The 26,221-nt window shown below is 38.0% G+C and overlaps 4 protein-coding genes across 5 annotated transcripts in view; 2 read left to right on the top strand and 2 right to left on the bottom strand.

Annotated features, from left to right (window-relative positions):
- The first annotated feature begins 333 nt into the window (after positions 1-333).
- On the top strand, positions 334-3,279 carry pyd3 (beta-ureidopropionase pyd3). The gene is made up of 6 exons (XM_043414945.1): positions 334-620; positions 1,266-1,516; positions 1,941-2,329; positions 2,470-2,787; positions 2,915-3,049; positions 3,214-3,279. The coding sequence occupies exons 1-5, from the start codon at positions 526-528 to the stop codon at positions 2,996-2,998; spliced, it is 1,137 nt and encodes a 378-aa protein (XP_043270880.1). The 5' UTR covers positions 334-525; the 3' UTR covers positions 2,999-3,049; positions 3,214-3,279.
- On the bottom strand, positions 3,278-8,789 carry Br140 (bromodomain-containing protein 140). Its single transcript, XM_043414942.1, has 7 exons — positions 8,374-8,789; positions 7,770-8,052; positions 6,345-7,488; positions 5,645-5,819; positions 4,678-5,099; positions 3,786-4,226; positions 3,278-3,675 (listed from the first exon to the last, which is right to left on the bottom strand). The coding sequence occupies exons 1-7, from the start codon at positions 8,488-8,490 to the stop codon at positions 3,495-3,497; spliced, it is 2,763 nt and encodes a 920-aa protein (XP_043270877.1). The 5' UTR covers positions 8,491-8,789; the 3' UTR covers positions 3,278-3,494.
- Positions 8,790-10,550: 1,761 nt separating this feature from the next.
- Positions 10,551-26,221, top strand: part of Flo2 (flotillin-2) — a 121,352-nt gene continuing 105,681 nt past the window's right edge. For both annotated transcript variants that reach the window (XR_006260300.1, XM_043414337.1), the window contains exon 1: positions 10,551-11,012. Coding sequence is in view for 1 of the 2 variants with exons in the window: in XM_043414337.1 (XP_043270272.1) it covers positions 10,964-11,012 (49 nt within the window). In the remaining variant the exon portion in view is untranslated. The remainder of the gene's footprint in view (positions 11,013-26,221) is intronic.
- On the bottom strand, positions 15,165-18,922 carry LOC122407863 (glucose dehydrogenase [FAD, quinone]-like). Its single transcript, XM_043414330.1, has 5 exons — positions 18,818-18,922; positions 18,462-18,610; positions 18,131-18,292; positions 16,766-17,359; positions 15,165-16,515 (listed from the first exon to the last, which is right to left on the bottom strand). Exons 4-5 carry the CDS (start codon positions 17,349-17,351, stop codon positions 15,233-15,235), a joined length of 1,869 nt encoding a protein of 622 aa, XP_043270265.1. The 5' UTR covers positions 17,352-17,359; positions 18,131-18,292; positions 18,462-18,610; positions 18,818-18,922; the 3' UTR covers positions 15,165-15,232.

Genomic DNA, 26,221 nt, shown 5'->3' with positions numbered 1-26,221 from the left:
TAAGATTTTGCAATAAATGTCTGTTGAAATGTTTTCTATTTTATCCAAATTTTTATACGTTTACACGAACTCCAAATGTTCTTGGATCGGAGATGTTTATGAAAAATGCGTGTATGATTTTCAAACTTATTTTTGTACGAGGGGTATCCAAGGCCAAACAGTCAGAATTATGATTTTTACAAAATCAGTTTATCATATAGCTGTATTTTGTAATTTAATATTTTCGAGTGATTTCCATTGCGAATTTGTTTGCAAAAAAAAATTCGGAATAACAGAGTGTAAGAAAAAATATTGTACAATTTCTGTCATTACACTTGTCGTTGCAGACTTGAATTCTCGATGTATGCACAGTGATACGTGAAAGCATTGCGACAGGAGGGATATCAATTTGAAAGTCATTTAATAAATTGTGAGAGTCAATGAATGACTGTAGCTTTCAGATAAGAAGATTCTTCATTCGTTCCACGTATCTTATTGAACTTTCGAAACATTCATTCTCTCCTCTCGTTCCACAATCCACCGAACATGCAGCGCTCGAGTCTCGAAGAAATTTTAGAACAACATTTGCCCGATGCAGAATTACGCGAAGTGAAGCGGATTTTGTTTGGCCGAGAAATCGAGTGAGCTTTGTTGTTTTTTTTTTAATAAGTCTTTGTATCTTCAGTATTTCATAAAAAAGACTATGACTGCAACAATCGGAATGCTATTAATTATATGAAAATTTTGTTTACGCTTTTACGTGTCACGTTATCACGCTATATTCTCCATTCCTCACTTCCTTACCCTCGCACGCAATCTCAATGTCACTTTTCTGATAGAGCACACTGAAATGAAAATATTGTTAGGTGTGGCTAAATCGGGGAAATTCTGTGTCCCTCGTTTCTCTTTCTCTAAAAATAAACTTTCTCACGCTAGAAATGATGTTGTGCAATTTCTCTGATGGAAGAAAAGCACTGTATTCCTATTCATTATTAAATTTGCTTAATATAGCAGATTTTTTTTAATTTGATGAAAAATATAAATTTTTCAGATTTCCTTATTTTCAAATTGTTAATACTTATTATCGATTCTTGAACTCACGAGTTTCAAGTTTTTTCTATCTGTTTCTCAGAAAAGTAAAAAATCATGAATTACAAGAATTCACATGTCTATATTGTGCATGTTGTGCATTATGTTTAATATTTTATTGTTTCAATCATAAAAATTGGAACACAAGCTGGTAATGACGACTGTTGAGAAAAATATTGTATTTCTCTGCCGCATAGGAGTTTGACTTTGCCAGAAGGGACCCCAGAAGAAAATTTTGAGGTCAAAGGATGGAGGATAAAATCTGCTATCACCGAACAAATTCGTGCTCCTCGCATTGTCCGGGTTGGAATCATTCAACATTCTTCTGTACTGCCAACGGATAGACCAATTAAAGAACAAAGGGATGCGATACATGAGAAAATACACAAATATGTTGAGCATGCAGCCAGTTGCGGAGTCAACATTGTTTGTCTCCAGGAAGCATGGAGTGAGTTTGGATAGATTTAAGATAAATTGTTCTTTCTTAAAACTTAAACAATTTAATCTCCGACGCGAAGCTGATCCAGCACAAAACGAGATGGAAAAAACTTGAACCGATTCTAAAATTGAAAGCCCATTATTTGTTGTTTCCTTCACCTGATAAAAATTCACTTGCTAATATCGAACTCGATAATTAGTATTATAAGTCCAAGATTCTTTGGATGCCGGCCGTTTCATAGAACAACAGTGCTTCATAACAATTCAATGTAACTCTTACTTTGTGATGAAACTAAAAGCAGCTAAATATTAATCGAAGTTTTTTAATAAATTTTAGATTTTGTGTAAAAAATAAAGCAATTTCTTCACAAGAAGAAATAATCCCAGCAAACTGGAAGAGACACAACTCACAAAAAGTGCTCAACTTTTTGCAGCTATGCCTTTTGCATTTTGCACTAGAGAGAAATATCCATGGTGCGAATTCGCAGAGGATGTGGAAACCGGACCTTCGACCGCACTATTGTCCAAGCTGGCAAAAAAATACAAGATGATCATCATTTCACCAATACTTGAAAGAGATTCAAAGAACGGAGACACTATTTGGAACACCAGTGTTGTTATATCAGAGAGTGGCCAAGTTTTGGGTAAACACAGAAAAAATCATATACCTCGTGTGGGAGATTTCAATGAATCGACTTATTACATGGAGGGTAACACGGGTCACCCAGTATTTGAAACCTGCTACGGACGCATCGCCATAAACATTTGTTACGGAAGACATCATCCGTTGAATTGGGCAATGTTTGGCATCAATGGAGCAGAAGTAATAATTTTGCTTATTTTGCTGTTTTCATAACACGAGTTATTTGATTGATAAAAAAGAATGGTTTTTCTGGTTCTCTAAACTAAAGCATTGCCTCCAACTCCAAATTGCCATAAAATGATTTTTCTTTTTTATTGCAGATTGTATTTAATCCTTCAGCAACAATCGGAGCCCTATCCGAGCCCTTGTGGCCGATCGAAGCACGTTGTGCAGCTGTAGCGAACAGTTACTTCACTTGTGCTATTAATCGTGTCGGAACGGAAATATTTCCCCGAGAATTTACTTCGGGCAATGGCGAACCGGCTCATCGTGATTTTGGGCATTTCTATGGCTCGAGTTATATCACCGCTCCGGATGGAACTCGCACCCCGGGCCTCAGTCGTCACAAAGATGGTCTTCTCGTAGCCGATCTCGATCTCAATTCTTGTCGTCAGACTAAAGACATTTGGGGTTTTCGGGTGAGCAGTTTTTTAAATAAAAAATTCTTAAGGAATAACTGAGTAAAGGTTTTCTCCTTCAGCTTTGTAACCTAATTAGAATTTTAGAATAGTACAACTAATTATATGTCATTCGAAAAATTTTCAGATGACTCAGAGATTGGATATGTACGCGAAAGAATTGGCGAAAGCCACTCAGCCGGATTTTGAGCCTCAAATAATCAAAAAGTAATTGCTGGTTGGATTAAATATTTCAAAAGCTATAAACAGAAGAACGTACAATGTTTTCTTGGGGCGGGGTTGAAATTCCGAACGGTGAGAAATCAGAAGGCTCAAAAGTCCGACAACCGCGCTAGTGCGATATATCTATATATTTCGAGTCCCAGCTAGATTTTCGGACTTTTGAGCCTTCTGATTTCTCACCGTTCGGAATTTCAACTCCGCCCCGTTTTCTTCCTGAAATTACACAAAAGGAGATATATTTTTTATGAAATAAATTACTACTGAAAGATCTCGGAAATCTCAATAATTTATTACGAAAAAGGTACAATTTCTCTGGATGGATTATTTTACAAGTAGATTCGTTTTTGTTTTTGTCTTCTTTTTCAAATTTCTTCATTCAACACCAACGCCCCCATTATATGTGAAAAATGATGTCGATAAAAATAATTTATGTGATTCCTTCTGGTGTGAAAGTTTGTTTGATCAAGCTTTTTTCCATATTGTTTTCAACTCGCTGTCAATGCAGCGAGTGCCGTATTGTGCGTTTGTTTTCGATAATGCAGTGCCTCTTGGTAAGCTTTCTTTACAGCTTTTCGATCTGTTGGCTTTCGAGATTCGATCAATTTTGATTCGTCCAGAGCTTGTGAAACTCCCAGTTTCTCCAATTTTTCACCAGGCAACCATTGCCTGTAAAAAATGAATGCTGATTAGATTAAAGTAATGTAAATGGCTCGCGTAAAACCCCGGAAGTGTTCATACAGGAAGAAGAAAATTAAAAAGAGAGAAAATTTGTTTACCAGGTTCGTTTTGTATCGAAGAAAAGAACAAGAAAAACTGGCTCTTTGTAATTAACAGCAAGTGCGAGAACATCATCAGGTGGAGCTGGAATTGGAACACCTTTGTGGACTGTTCCTCGAGGGGTGTTTGGATCTATGATTAGTGCAGGATACCAAGGGTATCCTCGACATTTTGCCCAAACTAGCTGGAGAGCCTCGAGACCTATTTCACCTTCGTCGACTTTAGGTTCTTCAAGATCTTTTGATTTTTTCAACACGTGTGAGGGTGGCTCGTCATCGTCTTCCTCTTCATCGTCCTCATCCTCGTTTTCATCGTCATCATCGAGTGGATCGTCCGGTGGTTCTTCTGGTTCAGGACTCGTCGATACACTCGTCGAACAACTGCTACAAGTCGACGACTGACTTTCTGCCTCACCAATGTCACTGTCCATACCACCACTCCTGTGAAAAAAATTAGTTATCGTTATTGACACTGGATTTTACAACGTAGAAATTTGTTACTGCTATTTTTAGATGTATTCTTCGATTACTCGACTCGAGTTTTTGAATGAGATAAAAATTTCACGTCAATGGAAACGACTTAAAATTAATCTTATACTTATTAGCAATGATAGCTGCCTTCAATTGAAGTAAATAGTTTTTGTATTTGACTTAAATCAATTTCATATGAGTTTCTGTTAAAGTACTAAAGAAAAAAAAAATTCATGGAAAACAATTGCTTGCAATTTTATACAAAATTCGATTTATTGAATGAAATACAGTAATAAATTTTTTATTTAATTCAGTATTATTCCATTTGGATGGAATGAAATTTGAAAAAAGTTGTTTTTCATCAGGGGAAAACATAAATTTTTCTAGTACCCTAAAATGAAAACTTCGCAACAATTGTTACCTATAGATCCTAAAACTGTCACCCTGTTTTTTCTGATCATTTTCCAAACTCTGATTCTGTCCACTTCTGCTTGCTCGAGCACGAGCTTTACGCGTAAATAAAACAGCTGTTCTACGGTTAACGCCTGTCGATGGAATCTCGCGTTCCCCCGTTTGGGATTCCGATTCTGTACGATTACGACTATTTCTTTCCCTTTTTCGGGATTTTGTAATCGCTGGAGTTTCTATTTCCACCGGTGGATCCAGCTCCGGATAATCCTTTCGCGCTTGCTCGAATAACGAACCTCCTTGTTCGCGCATTTTCAATCCAGCCCGATAAAACATTGTATCTTTTCTATTATACGCCAAACAATTGTTCACCATCAGATTAAAGTCCGCCTCGAATGCGCTTAGACTCTCGTATTCTTGTCTCTCCAGTTTAGCCTGTTTCGATAAAAAACAGAAAGAAATCTCATGAAAACATACTTCCAATTGTGTTTATGAGTTCAACAAAAAATGTTTCACATACAAACGTCTTGAAAATAAAATGACATTATTACATTTTTTTAAAGATAATTTTTAATAATTTTACGCTAGTAACAAGGGTTTCGAAAATACGCTCGAACTGAGCATATTTTCTTTGCAAGAACTGAAATCTGGAAACGATTGTTATTCATGCCTTAAATGACTCAATGACGCAACAAAATAATTCAATTGACTTGCAAGTTTTGCGACAACAGTCTGAAGTATTTATTTTCTACATTTAAAATCCACGCTGGTTGTGTTCACTCATAACTTTTATAGTAATCGATTTCGAATACCTTTTTTCCAACGTTAAACAAAATTTTTGAATTTTGTTAAAAAAATTGCAAGTTCATTGAATATTCATGAAAAATTATGTTAAAAAATGAATATTCCGTCATCCGATAATTTTTCTTCGACACACTCTACTTCTGCTAAAACCCTTGTTTGTCGAGAAAGATACTGACCTCCATTGTCGACAGGTCCATTGGATGTGTAACGATATCAAGATAATCTGGAACTTCTTCGGTGTTTACAGGCTGTCCAAATACATCATTTGTGTCTTTCGCTTTGAAAGCCTCGAGCAGTGTTCTCAGAATACTTTCAAGAGGTCTCAGTTCGAACCACATACATTTTTCTTTCCTGCAGAAAAAAACGAGAACTTATTATTGATAAGAAGTTACAAATGACGAAATTTCTCTCACGAGAATATAATGACATTCTTTTCGTAAAATATTTTTGCTCGAAAAAGGAAATTATCCTGTGCCCCTTGATCAAGTGATGCTTTCGAGATAAATAAATAGAGAACTGTGGCAGAGTACAAGTTTTCTATGACGTATGATTTGATGAAATGAAATGAACATATTCCAAAAATATGGGCTTAAGAAACTTGGGAAAGCAAAGAATTTAACCAGGGGTCACAGAATGCCCTTCGTGTACAGACATTGACGCGGGGCTCGCTCCGAAAATTGTCAATTTGACTTGACGCATTGAACAGGGAATATCTTGAAATAAAGTTTGGATAAATAAAGACAAGAAATGAAAGAGCCGAATTTTGGTATGGTTCGGGGGGGGGGGGGGGCGGGGGGCACTCGTGTCTGTACACGGAGGATAAAAAAGAAATGATTGAAAAAAAACGAAAAAAAAAAAATAAAAGAAAAAACGTACACTTTGAAAAGTTCTTTCTTGAGTTTTTCTCGTTTACGTACGAGCTCGCACAGCAACCTCGCACGTTCGAGATCCTGTCTGAGGCATTGCCAGTATTTGAGCTGACGATAGAGTTCTCCTCGTAATTCGCCATCGGGGGGCGGTGAGGAGTGATCACCGATGGCGGGTGGTCGGGAATGTGGATGAGAACTCTGTAGTCTCCTCAAAAGTGGCACGCCGTTACGATTTTGACGTTTCAACGTCCAGTAGGCGATGAGACGCTGAATGAGTTGACTGCGTTTGGGTAGGCCTTCGGCGAGGTTGGCAATTTCGCGAATGCGTTCGGGTGGGATCGTGGGAATGGAGATAACAGGAGCGGAGGAGCTTTTTTTGTTGGCGATTGCGCGTCTACGAGCTTCAGCCGGATTAGTGGAAGGTTGAAAATCGGGAGGTGCGTGAGTTTCGCAATAGGCTGTTTTTTGTACGAGCATTGGTTCACCGTTGGCAGGTTGTACGGTTCTCATTCGCATACAAAGTCCTGCTTGCTGAGCACAAGTTACGTGAAAAGCGGCGTAACAATTGCTCTTGTGACATTGTATACAAGCTCCAGCCCCTCTTTGCTTACAAACGCAGCAAGTTAAACGCCAGCGTGCAGCTGGAATACTTTCGATACTGTCAATCGGCTCGAGAAATACGGTATTAGCAAAACGAACTTCCGGAATCCAAAGGGCACAAACTACATGTGCCCATGTAGCTGGCCGATCCGTTTGCTTGAAGGCACCACCCCGATTCGGACATAACACGCAATCCACCGCTCTCGATGGACTCTGAAGGCATCTACGGCAAAGCCACTGTCCTTCCGGTATATATGGTACACCGTAACAATCTTGATGCACCGCCAAATTACACATGTCGCAAAATAATATTGCATTACTGTTTTGACACTCTCCGTCCATACAGATACAACAAACCGCGTCCTCGTCCGCAGCTATTCCACCGCCACCGTTGCTTTGCTGCTGAAAATATGATTCCTTCTCCAAACGATCCATCAATAACTCGAACGTATCAGGCTCCATTGGTGGCGTTAATCCTGACGCTAATCTACGCTCGTTTACGATCGACAACCAGGCCGAATCTTCCTCGTCCAAATCATACTCAACTTCACCTGTAGAACATCAATTTTTCAAGTTACCCGCCTTTCTTTGCGTCGTTGATAAGTCAATGAATTTAAAATTGAGTTTTTCTTGGAACTACAATACTCAACAACAATGATTATAAACGTAAAAAGCTATCAACACATTGCTTAAACCAAGTATTCTCCAACAAGAACAAGAATTTTTAAATGAAATGATACGGTCAACAATGTTTTCAGAATTACAACACGTTCATTGAGATTTGAAGATTTTTTGAAAAATGTTTTAAGGAATGTTCATCAAAGAACCTCACCATCAAGTTCTTCACCACTCCGCTCCATAAACCTAACGTAAGAATTGGGAAGCGATTCTGCTTCACCTATTTGACTTTCGTAACCATCCAAATGTTTGACCGTTGCGATAGGAAGCGTACTGAGAATGGCTTTATCTTCTTTTTCTCTTTCCGCTGCTGCATTGGTCCCTTTGTGGCTATTAATTTTATTATTAGTCTCATATTCGCTTGAGGACATTACGGACAGACTGTCATTGATTCCCAAGCGCAATTGTTTGTTGCCGTCTTCTTCAGCAGGTGTTACCTTTGGATAAAAAAAACAATTCTCATGAATTATTTGTTACAATAATAGGATTTATTATAAATTACGAATAAACCGTTTTTATTCAACGTTTTACCCTTTAAATTTGTGAAAAAGACTTACTGCTTACAAGACAACAAAAGAAATTGATTAGAATATTTGTTGGGAAAATTACTTTGAAGAATTCGGAAGATAGAATTTATTCTGACACGTTTTTGAACAAATCGACGTTTTTCTTCTTTTCTACTTTGAAACCGTTACATGTGTTGGTGGATGAGAGCACTGAAAAAAATAATTCAAAAACAAAATACGAAATCAACGTACCAAAACAAAGCGGGAAAGATCTTGAGGGCTCAAAACTTCGCCATTCCCAGACGCCGTTGAATCATTATGTCCTCCAATTCTGTTGCGTTTTTTTTTATTCGAATGTGGAGTGTTCATTTTCGTCCGATTATTGTAATGTGAAACATTTAACGAACAAACTTGAAATATGCACGAAAAATAAAGATAAACTTTGCACTGTAACGATGTTATTAAATACAGATTAATTGTTGTAATTATACATCAATCAGTATTCAAAGATTTAGACTAATCTCGTAGATTTTTAATGACGTTACTGTATCGTTTTATTTACTATTAATACTGCAATAAATAGTCCTTCCGGCTAGATCATATTAGCAATGAAACAGTTGACGGTGATACTTTTAGGTTATGAAACGAGAACAGCGTCGTTTGAATTAGTTTCGTCCGGTGACTGATCATATAATTGGAAGAGCATTCAAAATAACGTTCAATGATAATTTGTGCAAATTATGCCAGGTGGTGCTAGTGGAAGATTCTGTGTGGGCTCCCGAAGCTTCTCATCATCGCCACTACGCGGCTAAATCCGTTAAACAGTTTCTCGTAAGCGGATGGTTAGGTCTGCGTTTCAATATAATACACATCGCTCCATGCCTCGACATCCTCAGCGCGTCTAGGGCACGGTATGAGTCACTTAGCCCTACTGATGAGTCTGTGACCATACCGGAGACGAAACGCAACGATCCCATTCTTTTCGACCGCTACGCACTGCGGTAGGGATCTTCTCTACCGACCTAACCATTCCTTACTTATACAGAAACTCCTCGACGGTACACGATTTGTGTTGGACTCTGGCCTGAACGTCTCCACGGACGCGCCAGGCACCGAGTCGCTACATCTGAAAGTGGCGCTATCGTAAATTCTTTGGGTAATTTAATTAGATTTTGGATTTCTGACTTTTATAAATCGTTTTTCAAACTCTTGTCGGATCAAAATGGACGCTTGTTAGAAATCAGTTAATCATGGAAATGAAAAATGGAACATCTATATATGTTTGCCGATTTTATTTTCAATTTTCAATATCGTGAAATTTTAAACGCCTAATCGTAACGCAGTCTTTTGTCGGTCACGGGGTCACGGTCACGAATTTTATGGATAAAAAGTTTGTTGGATGTTCGCTCATTAGAAAAAAAAATTTTCTGTGTGCTGACTCAAGGCAGTGGCTCCGTGTCGATTTGACACCTTGCCACAAATTGAAGTAATAATCAAAATTCCATTTGCTCATGAAACGAAGTTTTTATTACGAGATGGCCATACATTTTACTGAATTAATGTACTCAATTCCTTAAATTTTCTTAAATTTTTATTATTTTATTAAAGCGTATTGACGATTTCACTGCGAAAAATGTCAGTAAAGTCAAAATAATTCGGCACAGAATGTTTATACAAATTACGAATAGAATGACGTATTTTCCGAACAGTCTCTGTTATCGATCGTTCGATGGATCAGATAAGGAGGTATAAAATAGATTTACGATGCTTCATTCATTCATGTAGTATTGCATGAGTACGATAAGAGATCTTGGAACGTAGACCAAGCTTGAGAACCCCTGAAGCGAATGGTCTACACTGGTCTACACGTTGAAACTAGATATTTTGTTTTTTGTTATCAGTTTGTCATTCGAATATATGCGGGGTCCGAATGCCCGGTGGGTGCGACGTATACTGACACTTTGCTATTCGAACAGTATACATAAAGAATGATTTAAAAACATTGTGTCGAACCGCCGAAGATTTTTAGGATTAATCGATAGCATATTATTAATATATGTTATCGGAAAAAGTTTAAAGAGCGCGTCAATGTGAAGCGTTTGTCCCGCGCTTTACCGATGACGCTGCGAGAAAACAAAATTTGCGACTGTGTGGCGTAGGTTCGCAATTCTCCTACAAGCGTCGCTTTTGTTTCGTTTTTATATATTATTATACTGATTATACTACTCTATTATAACTATATCTATATATTCTCTTCTCGAGTCGCAGATTGCAACATTATCGACGTATTGCTACCATCTTCCGTTGAATGATGGTAACGACGATGGATGGATCGATCTGCCGTTGGCACTATTGAGTACGGCGTCCCGCTGCGCGGCGGCGGCAGCGGACGACATGCAAAATTCTCCAGAATTTTGGGCAGTGGCTTTCGTCCTCCTCCAGAAATCCATAGGTTCTCAACCTGACTACATTGTATTTTTTTCTCTTTTTCCCCTACGCGTGACGCACGCTCGTAGTAGTGTGTGAGTAAAAAAAGTCGTGTGATTGTATACTAATCGCATCGACGCATCCGCGGTGTGTATACGGTGTATTTAACAATTGTTCTCATGGAATTAGGGCTAGTTAGTGTCAATTAGATATTTAAGTATTATTCCATAAAAGCAAAGCTTTTTTTTTGTTAATCGTAAATCTTCCGTGTTTTTTTCGTTCCTAGAACGATATTTACCGAGTGACTCGCGAGTGCGTGTGTGTGTTGTGATTTTACTATTATCCAATATATTATAAAATTCTCCATATCAGTGAAGCAATCGTGCTATTTTGCTTTTAAAATTCGATATTCACGATGGGAAACGTGCATACTTGCGGACCAAACGAGGCCCTCGTCGTTTCGGGTAAGTTTCCTTTAATATCTACTTATTTTTTCGTTCCTCCGCCGACAATATTCGACTCCCATAATTAATTGGTTTTTATTACTCGTGAGCATTACGTCATCATTCGAGGAACTAGTTCGGCTCAAGATATTCGTTTTTGAGGCGGGACCCGTTGAGTCTACGTCAAGTGTTACGTTTCGAGGTTACAACGCAGTTTTTTTTTACCGGCTTCGAGTTTTCGAGCTTTCCGGAGTCGTTATCAAATAATAAACTTCATGCTTGCACCGCGATTTATGTTTCATTCCGGAGGTTGGACCGCAATTTTTTTTTATCGGTTCCGAGTTTTCGATCATTTTGAACGAATTATCAATTTTTTCCTTGAATCATAATTATTTTCTCAGTTTTTGGGATTTCGGTTTGTCGACGTTACGTTTCAACTTGCATGATTATTTTCCATCATACATTTTTATATTCATTTTGTTTGGTATGTTTGTTTGCATCTCTGTTGACCTAATTTTCTCTTGCAACGATATTTTTGAGTCGTGGAACCAAGAAGAATTATTATTCATTAAATATTTATTTTATTCTTTTTTTATTTCAATTACTTTTGTATATGGATGTTTGAGATGAATCTGCTATGGGTTTCTGCGAAATAGTTGATTGCAACAAGTAGTTGCAAATACCGGGCTCGCAGTTACCAAAATTGTTTGAAAATCTTGTGTTTTCCAAACTGTATTAATGTATGCTTTAATTGTATGATTCAATATTCATTCAACTGTTATAGTATTGTGATAGCTATCATGAATTTAATTGTTTGAAAATACATATCAGTTTTAGAAAGATAAATTATCGAATATCAATACTAACCCTTCAGAGATACGAACTACCAATTTTGCAATTTTTATGTTTGATGTATAAAATTGTTTTTATACGAAATTAAATCATTTCTTTCTAATTTTAATGAGGAATAATAACATGAAAACACTTTAAGGCATAGCATCTCCTGGGGTGAATGAAAATTGAGTTATCGAAGGATTGAAGGAAAGCTCATACAGCTTTGTATGCCGGCTCAAGGATCAGGGAATCAAAGTCACGGGTTGTTTTTTCAAATTTCATCCATTTCTCTTAATTTGTTTTTTGTTTGTTTTTCTTTACTTTGTTGCAGGTATAAAAAATGTTAATAAGTCAAATTGTCTTCACATTTTGGTTTGGGATGCAATGGTTAAAGGTGGAGATAAATTGAACGATTCAAAGGCTCGAAGATTTAGAAAATGAAACAAACCCAAGCAATTCTTCCTTTTATTCGAACATACATTTTTATTACCCGTTACAAACGGTCTTATTTACGGACAGTACTGTGGCACACTCGGTTGAGAAATCGCCACAATAATGTCATATGTTGAAAGAATCCACTGATCATATTTACCACATTAATATTCTGTGGATGTTGGACGTTACTCAAAACACAATGATGGCCCTGTCATTTTATAATTACCCCGTACAATGACTACTACGTAGAAAAACATTCTCTATCCCAGCTCTTTTGTTATTTATTGCAATTTAAATTGCCAGGAAGTATTTCAACTATACAGCTGACAGTTAAATAGAAATAATCTTCAGATCTGAAAATTTTGATGTATTGTTATTTCGAGGTCATATGATTGTTAGGAAAATGATGGCAACTTCAATGGGAATTCAAAGTTTTTTATAGTTTCAGTTGATTATCAATGAATTCTACTGATGCCACGCGCCACAGAAAAATCATCATACCCAATAGTAGTACATAGATTTAAATTATAGAAGCTGCATCTATCGGTTTTCACTGCGCACGTCTATTTGTTGATGTCAGATATAATTTTCCAGTATTTTTTCAAAAAAATTATGAATGATAAAAAGATTCTCATTTTTTAAACTCTCTATCATTGCATTCAACATACCTTACCTTCTTTTTCTATATAAAATGCAAAGGCTTCAACCGCAGTTCACCGTTAACAACTCCAAATTATTTTCAAACAGGTATACGACATTTCCCAGGGTTTTTTTCCTTCATAGATGTTTCTCATCCACCGATGAAGTTTGAATTAAAAAAATTGAACAAAGTATTTAATGTTGAGCGATGAACTCGGATCAAACGGATCAAAGTGATGAAACGGTTCTGCGGTTTTTGATTGAAAAGCAGCCAAAAGTCTTTCCCAGCGAACACATTCGCTGAAAATATATGTAATTGATATTATAATTTTTTACAAACTGAGAAAAAAACAGAAACCGATAGCATTGAAAATGATCGTTCTACAGGAGGACACGTCGAAAAGTTCTTTCGATTATTTCTCACTTAGCTTTGTACAATTTAGTGTAGTCAGTTCACTATTGTTTTATCGATATTATAATTATTTGAAAATACTTGAGTGGTTTTCAACAACGCTCGACGTAACGATACCACGTGATAAATGGTTCGAAAAAAAGTAGCCAAAAAAGCAATATTCGTGTTCGTCATTCCTGGTAAGCAGTTCAGAGGTAATAAACGGCACATACGATTTTTCGATTTCACTCAGAATTTTGTTGAAATGAGAGACTCATACTTTTTCCTACGTGAATCGATATCACTCAGAATAGTTTTCCAACCTCGAACATGCTAACATTTCTATATGCTGCATAATTTAACGACCACGAACGTGAGCTATCTCTGATCTTTCCTCGTATGCGTTCCATTTTCTAGCACTTTGTTGCTTGTTAAATTATACAATCGCATGACGTGTACCTGCTATTTACGAGGTGGAGAAAAATTCATTCGTGTAACCTTTTTTTCCACAAATTTTTACGGCCAACTCTTTATTCAATTCTTCACTCTTTGAGTTTTTTTTTTTATTTTTTATTTTTATTTTATTTTTTTACGGAATGTCAAGAATGCCAATATTATCATTGGATCAATATTTATTCTCTTTCAAACAATATGATGTTTTCTTTCATCATGAGTTTCTCGAAATTCCTACGGAATTGAATAAAAGGATTTTGATCCTTTTATTCATGAAAAACATTTGTAAAGCAATTTTTTGTGTATTATTATTTCTTTAAAAAAATTAATTTCGTAAAACTAATAGCAAATTTGCGATCAGCGAGCCAAAAAATCTAGGATATCATGTATCAACTCTAAAATACTCGTTCTCATCACAAAATTTGAATACCCTGAATATTAAACATTTTATTTGAACAATTTTACCGTTTATTTGCAATGGTAAGCTTAGGGAAGAAAAAAATCAGCCACATATTTTGAAAGTACAAACGTCGAGGACACGATTTATGCGCTTTATCATTGGAAAATAATACGATAAGACTCGAATCGTGGATTTAAAAAAAATGGATCTCAAAACCTGCTACTTTTTTGCTTTATTTTGCAAAAATCTAACAGAAAAAAAGGTTTTAGCCAAATTTAAATGGCGCCATTGGAAAGAGCGACCTCGAAAATAGTCGACAGGATAGCTTACGAATTTTTTCAATGACGTTTTCATAGTGAATAGTCCTCTAGAAAAAGGTACATACGAAAGGTGACTTCTGAGTGTTGAAGGGTTAATTTTTTTCATGTTGCTGTACAACGTAACTGAGAATGGAACATTTTGTTGAGATTATTCTGAAGAAAGGCCAAATCGAGTGTATCAATAAACGTCAAAACGTTTGCCTCGAACGTTTGTCAATAATTTTTTGTACTTTTGTTTTTGATCGGTGAAAATATGTGAATAATGTGAAGTACTCGCGATCGAATTTGTTAGCGTTGATCCTATTCAAGTCGTACCACATTCGTGACGATTGAGCCTTGAGTAATCAGATAAACTTGCCCTTAATTGAAACTGATTCGATTAAAATTCAACGGTAAATGCAGAGAATTCTTAAAACGAAAATAAACGTTTTAAGGTTTTTAGCTATTTACGTGACTCTCCAGAGAGTTGAATCACAGTGGTAACGTTGAAGTTCGTGTGAAGATTCGATAGCTTTTTATTTATTGGATATTGCATAGTTTATTGAAATTTTTTTCTTGCTTTCATTTGAATTTACTTATTAACTATTCGAATAATTGAAAACGAGGCTCGGTTCATATGCGGGAATGAGTTTTTTTAAATAACGTTTTATTTCAATGGAGCTGATAACATTCGACATTGAAAAATCTAAAACATTTGATAACACACGCATGGAAATTCTTTATTTTATTTTATTTTTATGGATATGACGGTAACGGTGAGATTTGTCCCTTATGACCAAGCTTCCTTGATCATATCAGCTGCTTTTTCGCCAATCATATAAATTCCAGCGTTTATATGACCCACCGGAATTTTAGGCATGATGGAAGCATCGACGACCCTGAGACGCTTGATCCCATGAACTCTCAATTGTGGATCGACGACGGCGTCCGAATCGCTGGCTGGACCCATTTTGGCCGTGCCGATTTCGTGGTCCATCGTAGCCGGTAGATGTCTGATGGCGCATCGCCAGTAGTCGTCGGATCCGAATTCGTGTTGCTCGCATCCAGGAACTTTAGCTTTGTGAATTCTAGTGCCGTATGCTTGGAAGTGAGCGGACTTGGTGATATTTATAGCGTGTTTGACGCCTTCGAGGATGACTTCTACGTCGGCTGGATCCTCGAAGAAGTTGGGCATGATGATCGGGGCGGCGAAGGGATCTTTCGATTTCAACTTGACGCGGCCGTGGCTGCGGGGCTTTTGTACGATTGGCCAGATCGTGAAAGCGTCTCTGTTCTCCAGAGGCTTGAACACTTTGCTGTAAGATACTTCTGAAATTCCGTATCCCACATGGAGGCTAAGTCCGTTGTCCGAAGCGAGGGTGCCACCGATGAACAGAAGTTCAAGATCAGGCCTCTCGTCCTGGGCATATTTCGTCCGAACGAACGCAATCGATTCGACAATTCCTGGAACGGTTAGTTGTCCAGTTCGATGGAGTTCATAATCGCGATATGTTTTGGGATTGGCAAGTGCTCGGGAAAAGACTAAAGTCACGGGTGCATTGACTTTAAAATTGAGTCCCAGAAAGCCGAGGTGCTCGTACAGGTTGTAACCCACTTTGGCGTCTTTCATCACCTTTATTCCCAACTCTTCGAGATGGTCCCGTGGCCCTATGCCCGAAAGCATCAACAATTTAGCCGAATCGATTGATCCCGCCGATAGGATGACTTCTTTCTTCACGTACACCTTTTCCGTCCGACCCTTTTTTCTGTATTCAACCCCGATCGCTTGTTTGTTTTCATCTATCAAAAGCTTCGTCACCTGAGCCTCTATCACGATTTCCAGATTCGGTCTATTTACTCTCAAATAAGCTTTCGAGGCGCTGCATCTCGTTCCTCTGTCCATTTCCACCTGTAAATACGAAAAGCCAATCTGCTCTGCTCCGTTGTAATCCAATATCTTGTAACCTTCGTCTCTCCCGGCTTTTATGTATGCAGTCGCCACTGGTGAGTGGTACGGCACGTGCTCGACGTGCAAGAAACCATTTTTCCCATGGTAGCTCGAATTGTAGTTGCCTGAAAATATTTCCTTCCTTTATTCATAAAGAAACATCGTAATATTTCGTGTTTGCCTTCTGGCCAATATTTCGCACGGTTGCATAAGATTTTTTTCGTTACTCGGCAGCAACGATTCAGTGTGAAACGACCTACAAAGTTCCCGAAAACTTAGCGTTAAGGAGATCGGGCCAAATAACGAAAAGTTATAGCATTATTCGGCGCAGGGTTGCTGAAAGAAGAGGATAATAAACATTGTAAAAAAAAGTACCTGGCACTCGGAATGTTTCGCTCTTCCTATAGTAGGGCAACACATCTTCGTAGGCCCAGCCCTCGTTACCACCCTCGGCCCATTCGTCGTAGTCCAATTTATTTCCGCGAGTGTGAATCATGTAGTTGATGCTGCTGGTGCCACCCAATGCCTTGCCTCTCGGTAAGGTGCAGCGACCGTCTTTCATACCGAAACAAGCTGTTTTTTGCGGTTGATGTCTGTATCCCCAATTGTAATGGGTTTGTTGTAAAATGCTCGTGATTGGGGGAACCTGGTTTATAAAGGTTTCGGGTAGTCCAGCCTCGATCAAGAGAACTCTCCAATTCGGATTCTCCGACAGACGATTGGCCACCGGTGAACCCCCTGAGCCTGAACCAACGACTATGAAATCATATTTACGATGAATCGGCCATGGCACTGTTTTTATGATGTTGTTCTCAAAAGTATAACCCTTCAACTGCTCTACAACCGTGTCGTTGATGTTAAGACTGTTCGCGAGCACGTCCAGGATCGTAAATGAACTCGTCACCGTTGTCGTCAATAGCAAAAAAGTTGAAATCCATAATTTCATGTTGTAGGACATCATTCTATGTGCTGAAACATTTCAATATGCTTTTATAAGACGAATTTATTGTCCCCAATTCATTCGAAAGACGAGTCCATCATTTTATCACCGAATATTTGAACTTATTTCGACTATTTTTGCTGCAAAGAAAATCATAATTATTTCAAATTACTCGCACACGATATTAGCACTGAACAAATATTTAGTCGTCGCATCCGGTCGTTTCAATATTCGACGGAGTTCTAACCAACCGTCTTTTGTTCTCTCTATCTCGTCCATCACTGTTTTTAAATAATCTTTACATAATTGAATCAAGGATTACTCCAAGATCAACCCCTTTCTTTTCAATCTCATCAACCGTTATTGTGAACTTATGTGATTTTGATCCCGTTTGATATTCACAGTGCAAGTACAGATAATCAGGATCACTTTCAGCCATCGATCAAAATTATTAAATTCAAATTGTGTTATCGCTCGCCCGCTGCTCGTTAAAGAGTCAATTATATTGGCAAATTTTTACATCGAATCAATACATTTAAACGCCATTGGTATTGCTTAAACATCTGATCAACGTTGCCCTTGAAATTGGAAGTCATCAATACTTTGTTTTGTGCGATTATTCCAGCAAATGAAATCCTTTTCGTTTGTAATGTTTTTTTTCTTTCTTTCTTTTTTTTTTTTTTTTGAAGATCAGATTATTTTCCCAATATGAAGCCGCCAGTTTCGACGCTAATTTCACGTGTCTTAATTAATCGTCACCGCATCAAGTGAAACGTCCAATGATTTGCGTAATGACTTACGTGCTGAAGATTGCAGATTGCGAGTGGCGTAAATGTCTCTGTGCTCTTCAGCGCTTGTGTTCCAGTGAAATTCTGATAATACTTGTGACGGAACCTGGATGAGTGGGCTCGACTTTTAATCTCTGAGAGATGTGCTTTCTTGGGCTTTTATTCACTCAATATCTGCGGCGTGTGGACGCCCCATTGAAAAAAGTGGAAGATTTTCGTTTACAGATCATTTAACCTTTTATTAAACTTTCATAGATCGATTTGCGATTCTTAAGCAACGTAAAAACAAAAATTTGTACATCCGCAGTTGGAATGCTGACGTTTTTTTCATTCTGGTACTCACAAATAATGGAAAACGACGCGTGAAATCGATTCCGTTGGTGGACAGCGCATCATGCACCAAATTTAATTCCGAATGAAAATGCTGATTCTTGGAATGAAACGACGCAACACTCCTTACGTATGAAGTGCATCAATCAAAGCTGAGCGTTTCTAAGAAGAAATAAAAGAATTTGAACTTTCGGGTGGGGATAAAATGTTAGAATGACTAAAATTTCGAACAGCAAAAATTTCGAGTTTATAAATATTAGCAGAGAGTTTTTGTCAGGGTTGTTGGTCTCTTTTTTTTGTGATGAACGGGAAGGCTCGTGGGAGGTGAAAATTCGGGGAAAGAAAGAGTTTCTTTTGGTTCTGTTTTACTTGGGGGCACGGATTGATCTTATTCTTTATTCTTGATTTGTTTTAAAATCGTGTTTCACATGTAGACGAGACCCACAGACGATGACCCGAACTCATTCTCGTCCCTCACAATACTGACTCTCCTAGGCTTATTAACCTCTTTCCCACCTCTTCCCCAGAGTGTGAATACACCCAATCGCGATTATCGGCGCTCCAATTAATACGCTAACTTAAACTTCGAATGATAATATCGAGAAAAATGAATTTGACTAGAGCTCTGAATTTCGAAAATAAATAAAGTAAAACTAAAAAAAGTAAGACTAAAATATCGATTTTCCTAAAAATCCACTATCACTCTTTCGATTCATAAATTACTGCAGTCAGCAATACTGTGAAAATTCACAATTTCGAAAATATAATAACGAAAGACTTGATATTACTGAGGTTGAAGTACTGAAACACCAAAAAGTCGAACGGTTAAAATGAGGAAAGGTTAGAAAGTCGACCAATCAAAATAAAGAATACACGCGTCCCACTCACTCACTTACTCAGACTGGTGATCTCCAATTTCAAACATCGCCATTTTGATTTTTGTCTTTTCGGGCCATGGCTATTCCGCATATCCAAATTTTATAGGCTCGGGAAAAATTCACTTTCGATTTTTTCCTACTCCATTTTCAAGTCTGTCCATATAAAACAACTATGCTCCATTTTGAATTCGAAAATCTGAACTTTTGACGTTCGTGTGGTCTGTTGAAATTGCATTCGAAATGAAAACTATCGAAATATAGATTTTCGAGTAAATACGAATTCAAAGAAGGAATATTCGGTTAGGCACGTAATCTGCTAAATAGTCGATCGGAAATAAGTAATTTCGAATTACTTATTTTTCTCCAATCTGATATTAAAACTTTTAAAATTTCGAAAAACAGCTGTCTAATCGATCATAGATACGAAAATATTGAAATCCTTTTACTTGGACCCGTCCAAGCGCGACTCCAATTATTTTCCAGTGACCTTGAGAGGTAGCCCAAAATAAACTGGAGTAAAAAAGGTATTTTCAGCGCCAGTTTAGCATCAATCGTGTCTTTATTCAATGAATATTTGCACACTTGTACGGACAGTATATTTTTTTAATACATTGAAGTGGTATTTGTGGCCAATTTGATTTCGAGCTGAGCGTTGATAACACCTGTTCGTATGCTAATCTGAGTATCAATATCGTTTGTATAAATTATTTACATTCTTGGGGTAATGTGTCGAAAGATCATCTCAGTTTACAGACATGGAGTTACAATATAGCTTGCCAACTTGAAAAATTTTCAAAATAACTTTCATATTTAGGGGAATGTTATTTATTATTTTGAATAATTAGCATCAAGTGTTCCAGTATCAATGGACTAGTCTTTAATGAATGTTTAAATGAGGTAACTTCAGAATACCATGACACTGGAGTTTGCAACGTTGGAGTCCAACACTCTCCAATTTTGTTCCCTGCCGAATTCGCAATTCGTAGTTTTTCAACCTACACCAATGATTCGTGAAATAAAAAAATTGGTGAATAACAATTTTTTTTTCGTTCATTTAGTTGGACTCGAAAGTTGCAAAATTCAGCGTCGTCAAAATACCCCTCGATATCGTGGCCTTGTAATGTTTGACTCAATGAATATTTTATGTCTGTTTCGTGTTTCCAATCAATTGCATTATCTTTTGAATTGATGTGTTTTCATGATAATTGTATTTTTCAACGATAATGAACTTGTCAGAATCGTCACGTCTGGATGTGCGAAATCAGCATTTTCAAATAATTCCCCTCATTAATTCACGTTCACCATGGTTTTTCAACTGCTTGAACTATTTAACTTGGGGAGGTAAAGAAAAATCATTTTTACTCCCCCTTTCATATTCATCGAGATCTCTTCGCATTTTTCTCAACCAACTTCCAACAATATCGATATTTTCATTTCGACGAATTATTTTGAGAATTTCCAGCTTAGACATTTTTTAAATCAGCATTACTCTTTTGCCGTTGTCGTTCGTTCGTGAAAGTCGCTGTCGCTTCGAGAACAAATTTTAGTTCAAGGCCAGTTTGGGAGGGTGACAAAAGTCTTCAGTTCGATGATCACTATCGCGAGGGTAAAATAATATGTTCACTCATCGCGTACATACAAAAATTCGTTTAATGTTACATCTTAAATACATTTTGTACGTATTTTCAGCCTTAACAAGTATATTTTCAATGGTTTATACTTTCTTAACGTAATTTTTATGGTTGGAGGAGCACATCGAGTGCTTCGAGTATTGAGTCTATTGTAGAACGCATTAAGGTGCGTTTTTACGACCAAGTTTCTTTGATCATATCAGCTGCTTTTTCGCCAATCATATAAATCCCAGCGTTTATATGACCCACCGGGATTTTAGGCATGATGGAAGCATCGACGACCCTGAGACGCTTGATCCCATGAACTCTCAATTGTGGATCGACGACGGCGTCCGGATCGCTGGCTGGACCCATTTTGGCCGTGCCGATTTCGTGGTCCATCGTAGCCGGTAGATGTCTGATGGCGCATCGCCAGTAGTCGTCGGATCCGAATTCGTGTTGCTCGCATCCAGGAACTTTAGCTTTGTGAATTCTAGTGCCGTATGCTTGGAAGTGAGCGGACTTGGTGATATTTATAGCGTGTTTGACGCCTTCGAGGATGACTTCTACGTCGGCTGGATCCTCGAAGAAGTTGGGCATAATGATCGGGGCGGCGAAGGGATCTTTCGATTTCAACTTGACGCGGCCGTGGCTGCGGGGCTTTTGTACGATTGGCCAGATCGTGAAAGCGTCTCTGTTCTCCAGAGGCTTGAACACTTTGCTGTAAGATACTTCTGAAACTCCGTATCCCATATGGAGGCTAAGTCCGTTGTCCGAAGCGAGGGTGCCACCGATGAACAGAAGTTCAAGATCAGGCCTCTCATCGAGTGCATATTTCGTACGAACGAACGCAATCGATTCGGCACCTTCCGGAAGGGTTAGTTGTCCAGTTCGATGGAGTCCATAATCGAGATATGTTTTGGGATTGGCAAGTGCTCGGGAAAAGACTAAAGTCACGGGTGCATTGACTTTAAAATTGAGTCCCAGAAAGCCGAGGTGCTCGTACAGGTTGTAACCCACTTTGGCGTCTTTCATCACCTTTATTCCCAACTCTTCGAGATGGTCCCGTGGCCCTATGCCCGAAAGCATCAACAATTTAGCCGAATCGATTGATCCCGCCGATAGGATGACTTCTTTCTTCACGTACACCTTGTCCGTCCGACCCTTTTTTCTGTATTCAACCCCGATCGCTTGTTTGTTTTCATCTATCAAAAGCTTCGTCACCTGAGCCCCTGTCACGATTTCCAAATTCGGTCTATTTACTCTCAAATAAGCTTTCGAGGCGCTGCATCTCGTTCCTCTGTCCATTCCCACCTGTAAATACGAAAAGCCAATCTGTTCTGCTCCGTTGTAATCCAATATCTTGTAACCTTCGTCTCTCCCGGCTTTTATGTATGCAGTCGCCAGTGGTGATTTGTATGGCACTTGCTCGACGTGCAAGTAACCATTTTTCCCATGGTAGCTCGAATTGTAGTTGCCTGAAAATATTTCCTTCCTTTATTCATAAATAAACATCGTAATATTTCGTGTTTGCCTTCTGGCCAATATTTGGCACGGTTGCATAAGATTTTTTTCATTACTCGGCAGCAAAAATTCAGTGTGAAACGACCTACAAAGTTTCCGAAAACTTAGCGTTAAGGGGATCGGGCCAAATAACGAAAAGTTATAGCATTCCACGCAGGGTTGCTGAAAGAAGAGGATAATAAACATTGTAAAAAAAAGTACCTGGCACTCGGAATGTTTCGCTCTTCCTATAATAGGGCAACACATCTTCGTAGGCCCAGCCCTCGTTACCATCCTTGGCCCATTCGTCGTAGTCCAATTTATTTCCGCGAGTGTGAATCATGTAGTTGATACTGCTGGAGCCACCTAATGCCTTGCCTCTCGGTAAGGTGCAGCGACCGTCTTTCATACCGAAACAAGCTGTTTTTTGCGGTTGATGTCTGTATCCCCAATTGTAATGGGTTTGTTGTAAAATGCTCGTGATTGCGGGTACCTGGTTTATAAAGGTTTCGGGTAGTCCAGCCTCGATCAAGAGAACTCTCCAATTCGGATTCTCCGACAGACGATTGGCCACCGGTGAACCCCCTGAGCCTGAACCAACGACTATGAAATCATATTTACGATGAATCGGCCATGGCACTGTTTTTATGATGTTGTTCTCAAAAGTATAACCCTTCAACTGCTCTACAACCGTGTCGTTGATGTTAAGACTGTTCGCGAGCACGTCCAGGATCGTAAATGAACTCGTCACCGTTGTCGTCAATAGCAAAAAAGTTGAAATCCATAATTTCATGTTGTAGGACATCATTCAATGTGCTGAAACATTTCAATATGCTTTCATAAGACGAATTTATTGTCCCCAATTAATTCGAAAGACGAGTCCATCATTTTTTCATCGAATATTTGAACTTATTTCGACTATTTTTGCTGCAAAGAAAATCATAATTATTTCGAATTATTCGCACATAATATTAGCACTGAACAAATATTTAATCATCGCATCCGATCGTTTCAATATTCGACGGAGTTATAACCAACCGTCTTTTGTTCTCTCTATTTCGTCCATCACTGTTTCTAAATAATATTTACAGTATTGAATCAAGGATTACTCCAAGATCAACTCCTTTCTTTTAAATCTCATCAACCATTATTGTGAACTTAAGTGATTTTGATCTCGTTTGATATTCACAGTGCAAGTACAGATAATCAGGATCATTTTCAGCCATCAATAAAAATTATTAAATGTAAATTGTGTTATCGCTTGCCCGCTGCTCGTTAAAGAGTCAAGTATTGGCAAAAGTTTACATCGAATCAATACATTTAAACGCCATTGGTATTGCGTAAACATCTGTTCAACGTTGCCCTTGAAATTGTAAGTCGTCAATACTTTGTTTTGTGCGATTATTCCAGCAAATGAAATCCTTTTGGTTTGTAATGTTTTTTTTTTTTTTTTTGAAGATCAAATTATTTTCCCAATATGAAGCCGCCAGTTTCGACGCTAATTTCACGTGTCTTAAGAGTATGGATCAGTCGACTAAGCTCACTTGGAATTTTCGAAATCGAAATTCTTTGATACAGTTTGATCGATTAAAAAAAGGCTCTGTCAGCCTACGCAGAACGATGGCAAAAATCGACTGACAGAGCCTTTTTTTAATCGGTCAAACTGTGTCAAAGAATTTCGATTTCGAAATTTGCAACTATCTCTCTCGCACTCACGGTTGCGATATACCAACTGATCCATCCTCTTAATCGTCACCGCAACTGGACCTTGCGGTGTTCCACCCCGCATCAAGTGAAACGTCCAATGATTTGCGTAAAGACTTACGTGCTGAAGATTGCAGATTGCGAGTGGCATCAACGTCTCTGTGGTCTTCAGCGCTTGTGTTCCAGTAAAATTCCGATAATACTTGTGACGGAACCTGGATGAGTGGGCTCGACTTTTAATCTCTCAGAGAGATGTGCTTTCTTGGGCTTTTATTCACTCAATATCTGCGGCGTGTGGACGCCCCATTGAAAAAAGTGGGAGACTTTTGTTTACAGATCATTCATCCTTTTATTGAACTTTCACAGATTGATTTTTGATTCTTAAGCAACGTAAAAACAAAAATTTGTACATCCGCAGCTGGAGTGCTGACGTTTTTTCATCCTCGTACTCACAAATAATGGAAAACGACACGTGAAATTGATTCGGTTGGTGGACAGCGCACCGCCACGCTGATTGTTGGAATGAAACGACGCAGCACTCCGTTTCTAAGGAGAAATAAAAGAATTTGAATTTTCGGGTGGGGATAAAATAAAATGTTAGAATGACGAAAATTTAAAACGGCTAAAATTTCGAGTTTATAAATGTTAGGAGAGAATTTTTGTCAGAGTGGTTGGTCTCCTTTTTTTTGTGATGAACGGTAAGGCTCGTGGGAGGTGAAAATTCGGGGAAAGAAAGAGAACACATTCCTTTTGGTTCTGTTTCACTTGGGGCATTTTCGTCCCTCACAGTACTGACTCTCCTAGGCTTATTAGCCTCTTTCCCACCCCTTCCCCAGAGTGTGAATACACCCAATCGCGATTATCGGCGCTCCAAATAATACGCTAACATAAACTTCGAATGATAATATCGAGAAAGATGAATTCGACTAGAGCTCTGAATGACGAAAATAAATAAAGTAAAACTAAAAAAGTAAGACTAAAATATCGATTTTCCTAAAATTCCACTATCGCTCTTTCGATTCATAAATTACTGCAATCAGCAATACTGTGAATATTCACAATTTCGAAAATATAATAACGAAAGACTTGATATTACTGAGGTTGAAGTACTGAAACACCTAAAAGTCGAACGGTTAAAATGGCGAAAGGTTAGAAAGTCCAATCAAAATAAAGAAATGCAGCGATGCTCAAAATACACGCGTCCCACTCACTCACTTACTCAGACTGGTGATCTCCAATTTCAAACATCGCCATTTTGATTTTCGTCCTTTCGGGCCATCGCTATTCCGCATATCCAAGTTTTATAGGCTCGAAAAATTCACTTTCGATTTTTTCCTACTCCATTCTCTGGTCTGTCTATATAAAACAACTACTCTCCATTTTGAATTCGACAATCTGAACTTTTGACATTCGTATGGTCTGTTGAAATTGCATTCGAAATGAAAACTATCGAATATATATATATATTTTCGAGTAAATACGAATTCAAAGAAGGAATGTTCAGTTAAGCACGTAATCTGCTAAATAGTCGATCGGAAATAAGTAATTTCGAATTACTTATTTTTCTCCAATCTGATATTAAGACTATTGAAATTTCGAAAAACAGCCTGCTGTCTGATCGATCATAGATACGAAAATATTGAAATCCTTTTACTTGGACCCGTCCAAGCGCGACTCCAATTATTTTCAAGTGACCTTGAGAGGTAGCCCAAAATAAACCGGAGTAAAAAAGGTATTTTCAGCGCCAGCTTAGCATCAATCGTGTCTTTATTCAATGAATATTTGCACGCTTGTACGGACAGTATATTTTTTTAATACATTGAAGTGGTATTTGTGGCCAATTTGATTTCGAGCTGAGCGTTGATAACACCTGTTCGTATGCTAATTTGAGTATCAATATCGTTTGTATAAATTATTTACATTCTTGGGATAATGTGTCGAAAGATCATCTCGGTTTACAGACATGGAGTTACAATATAGCTTGCCAACTTGAAAAATTTTCAAAATAACTTTCATATTTAGGGGAATGTTATTTATTATTTTGAATAATTAGCATCAAGTGTTCCAGTATCAATGGA

Source organism: Venturia canescens, chromosome 3 (assembly GCF_019457755.1).
Source record: "Venturia canescens isolate UGA chromosome 3, ASM1945775v1, whole genome shotgun sequence".
Lineage (NCBI taxonomy): Eukaryota > Metazoa > Arthropoda > Insecta > Hymenoptera > Ichneumonidae > Venturia > Venturia canescens.
Note: the sequence above shows the minus strand (reverse complement) of the source record. Positions and strands in the feature narration are given on the sequence as shown.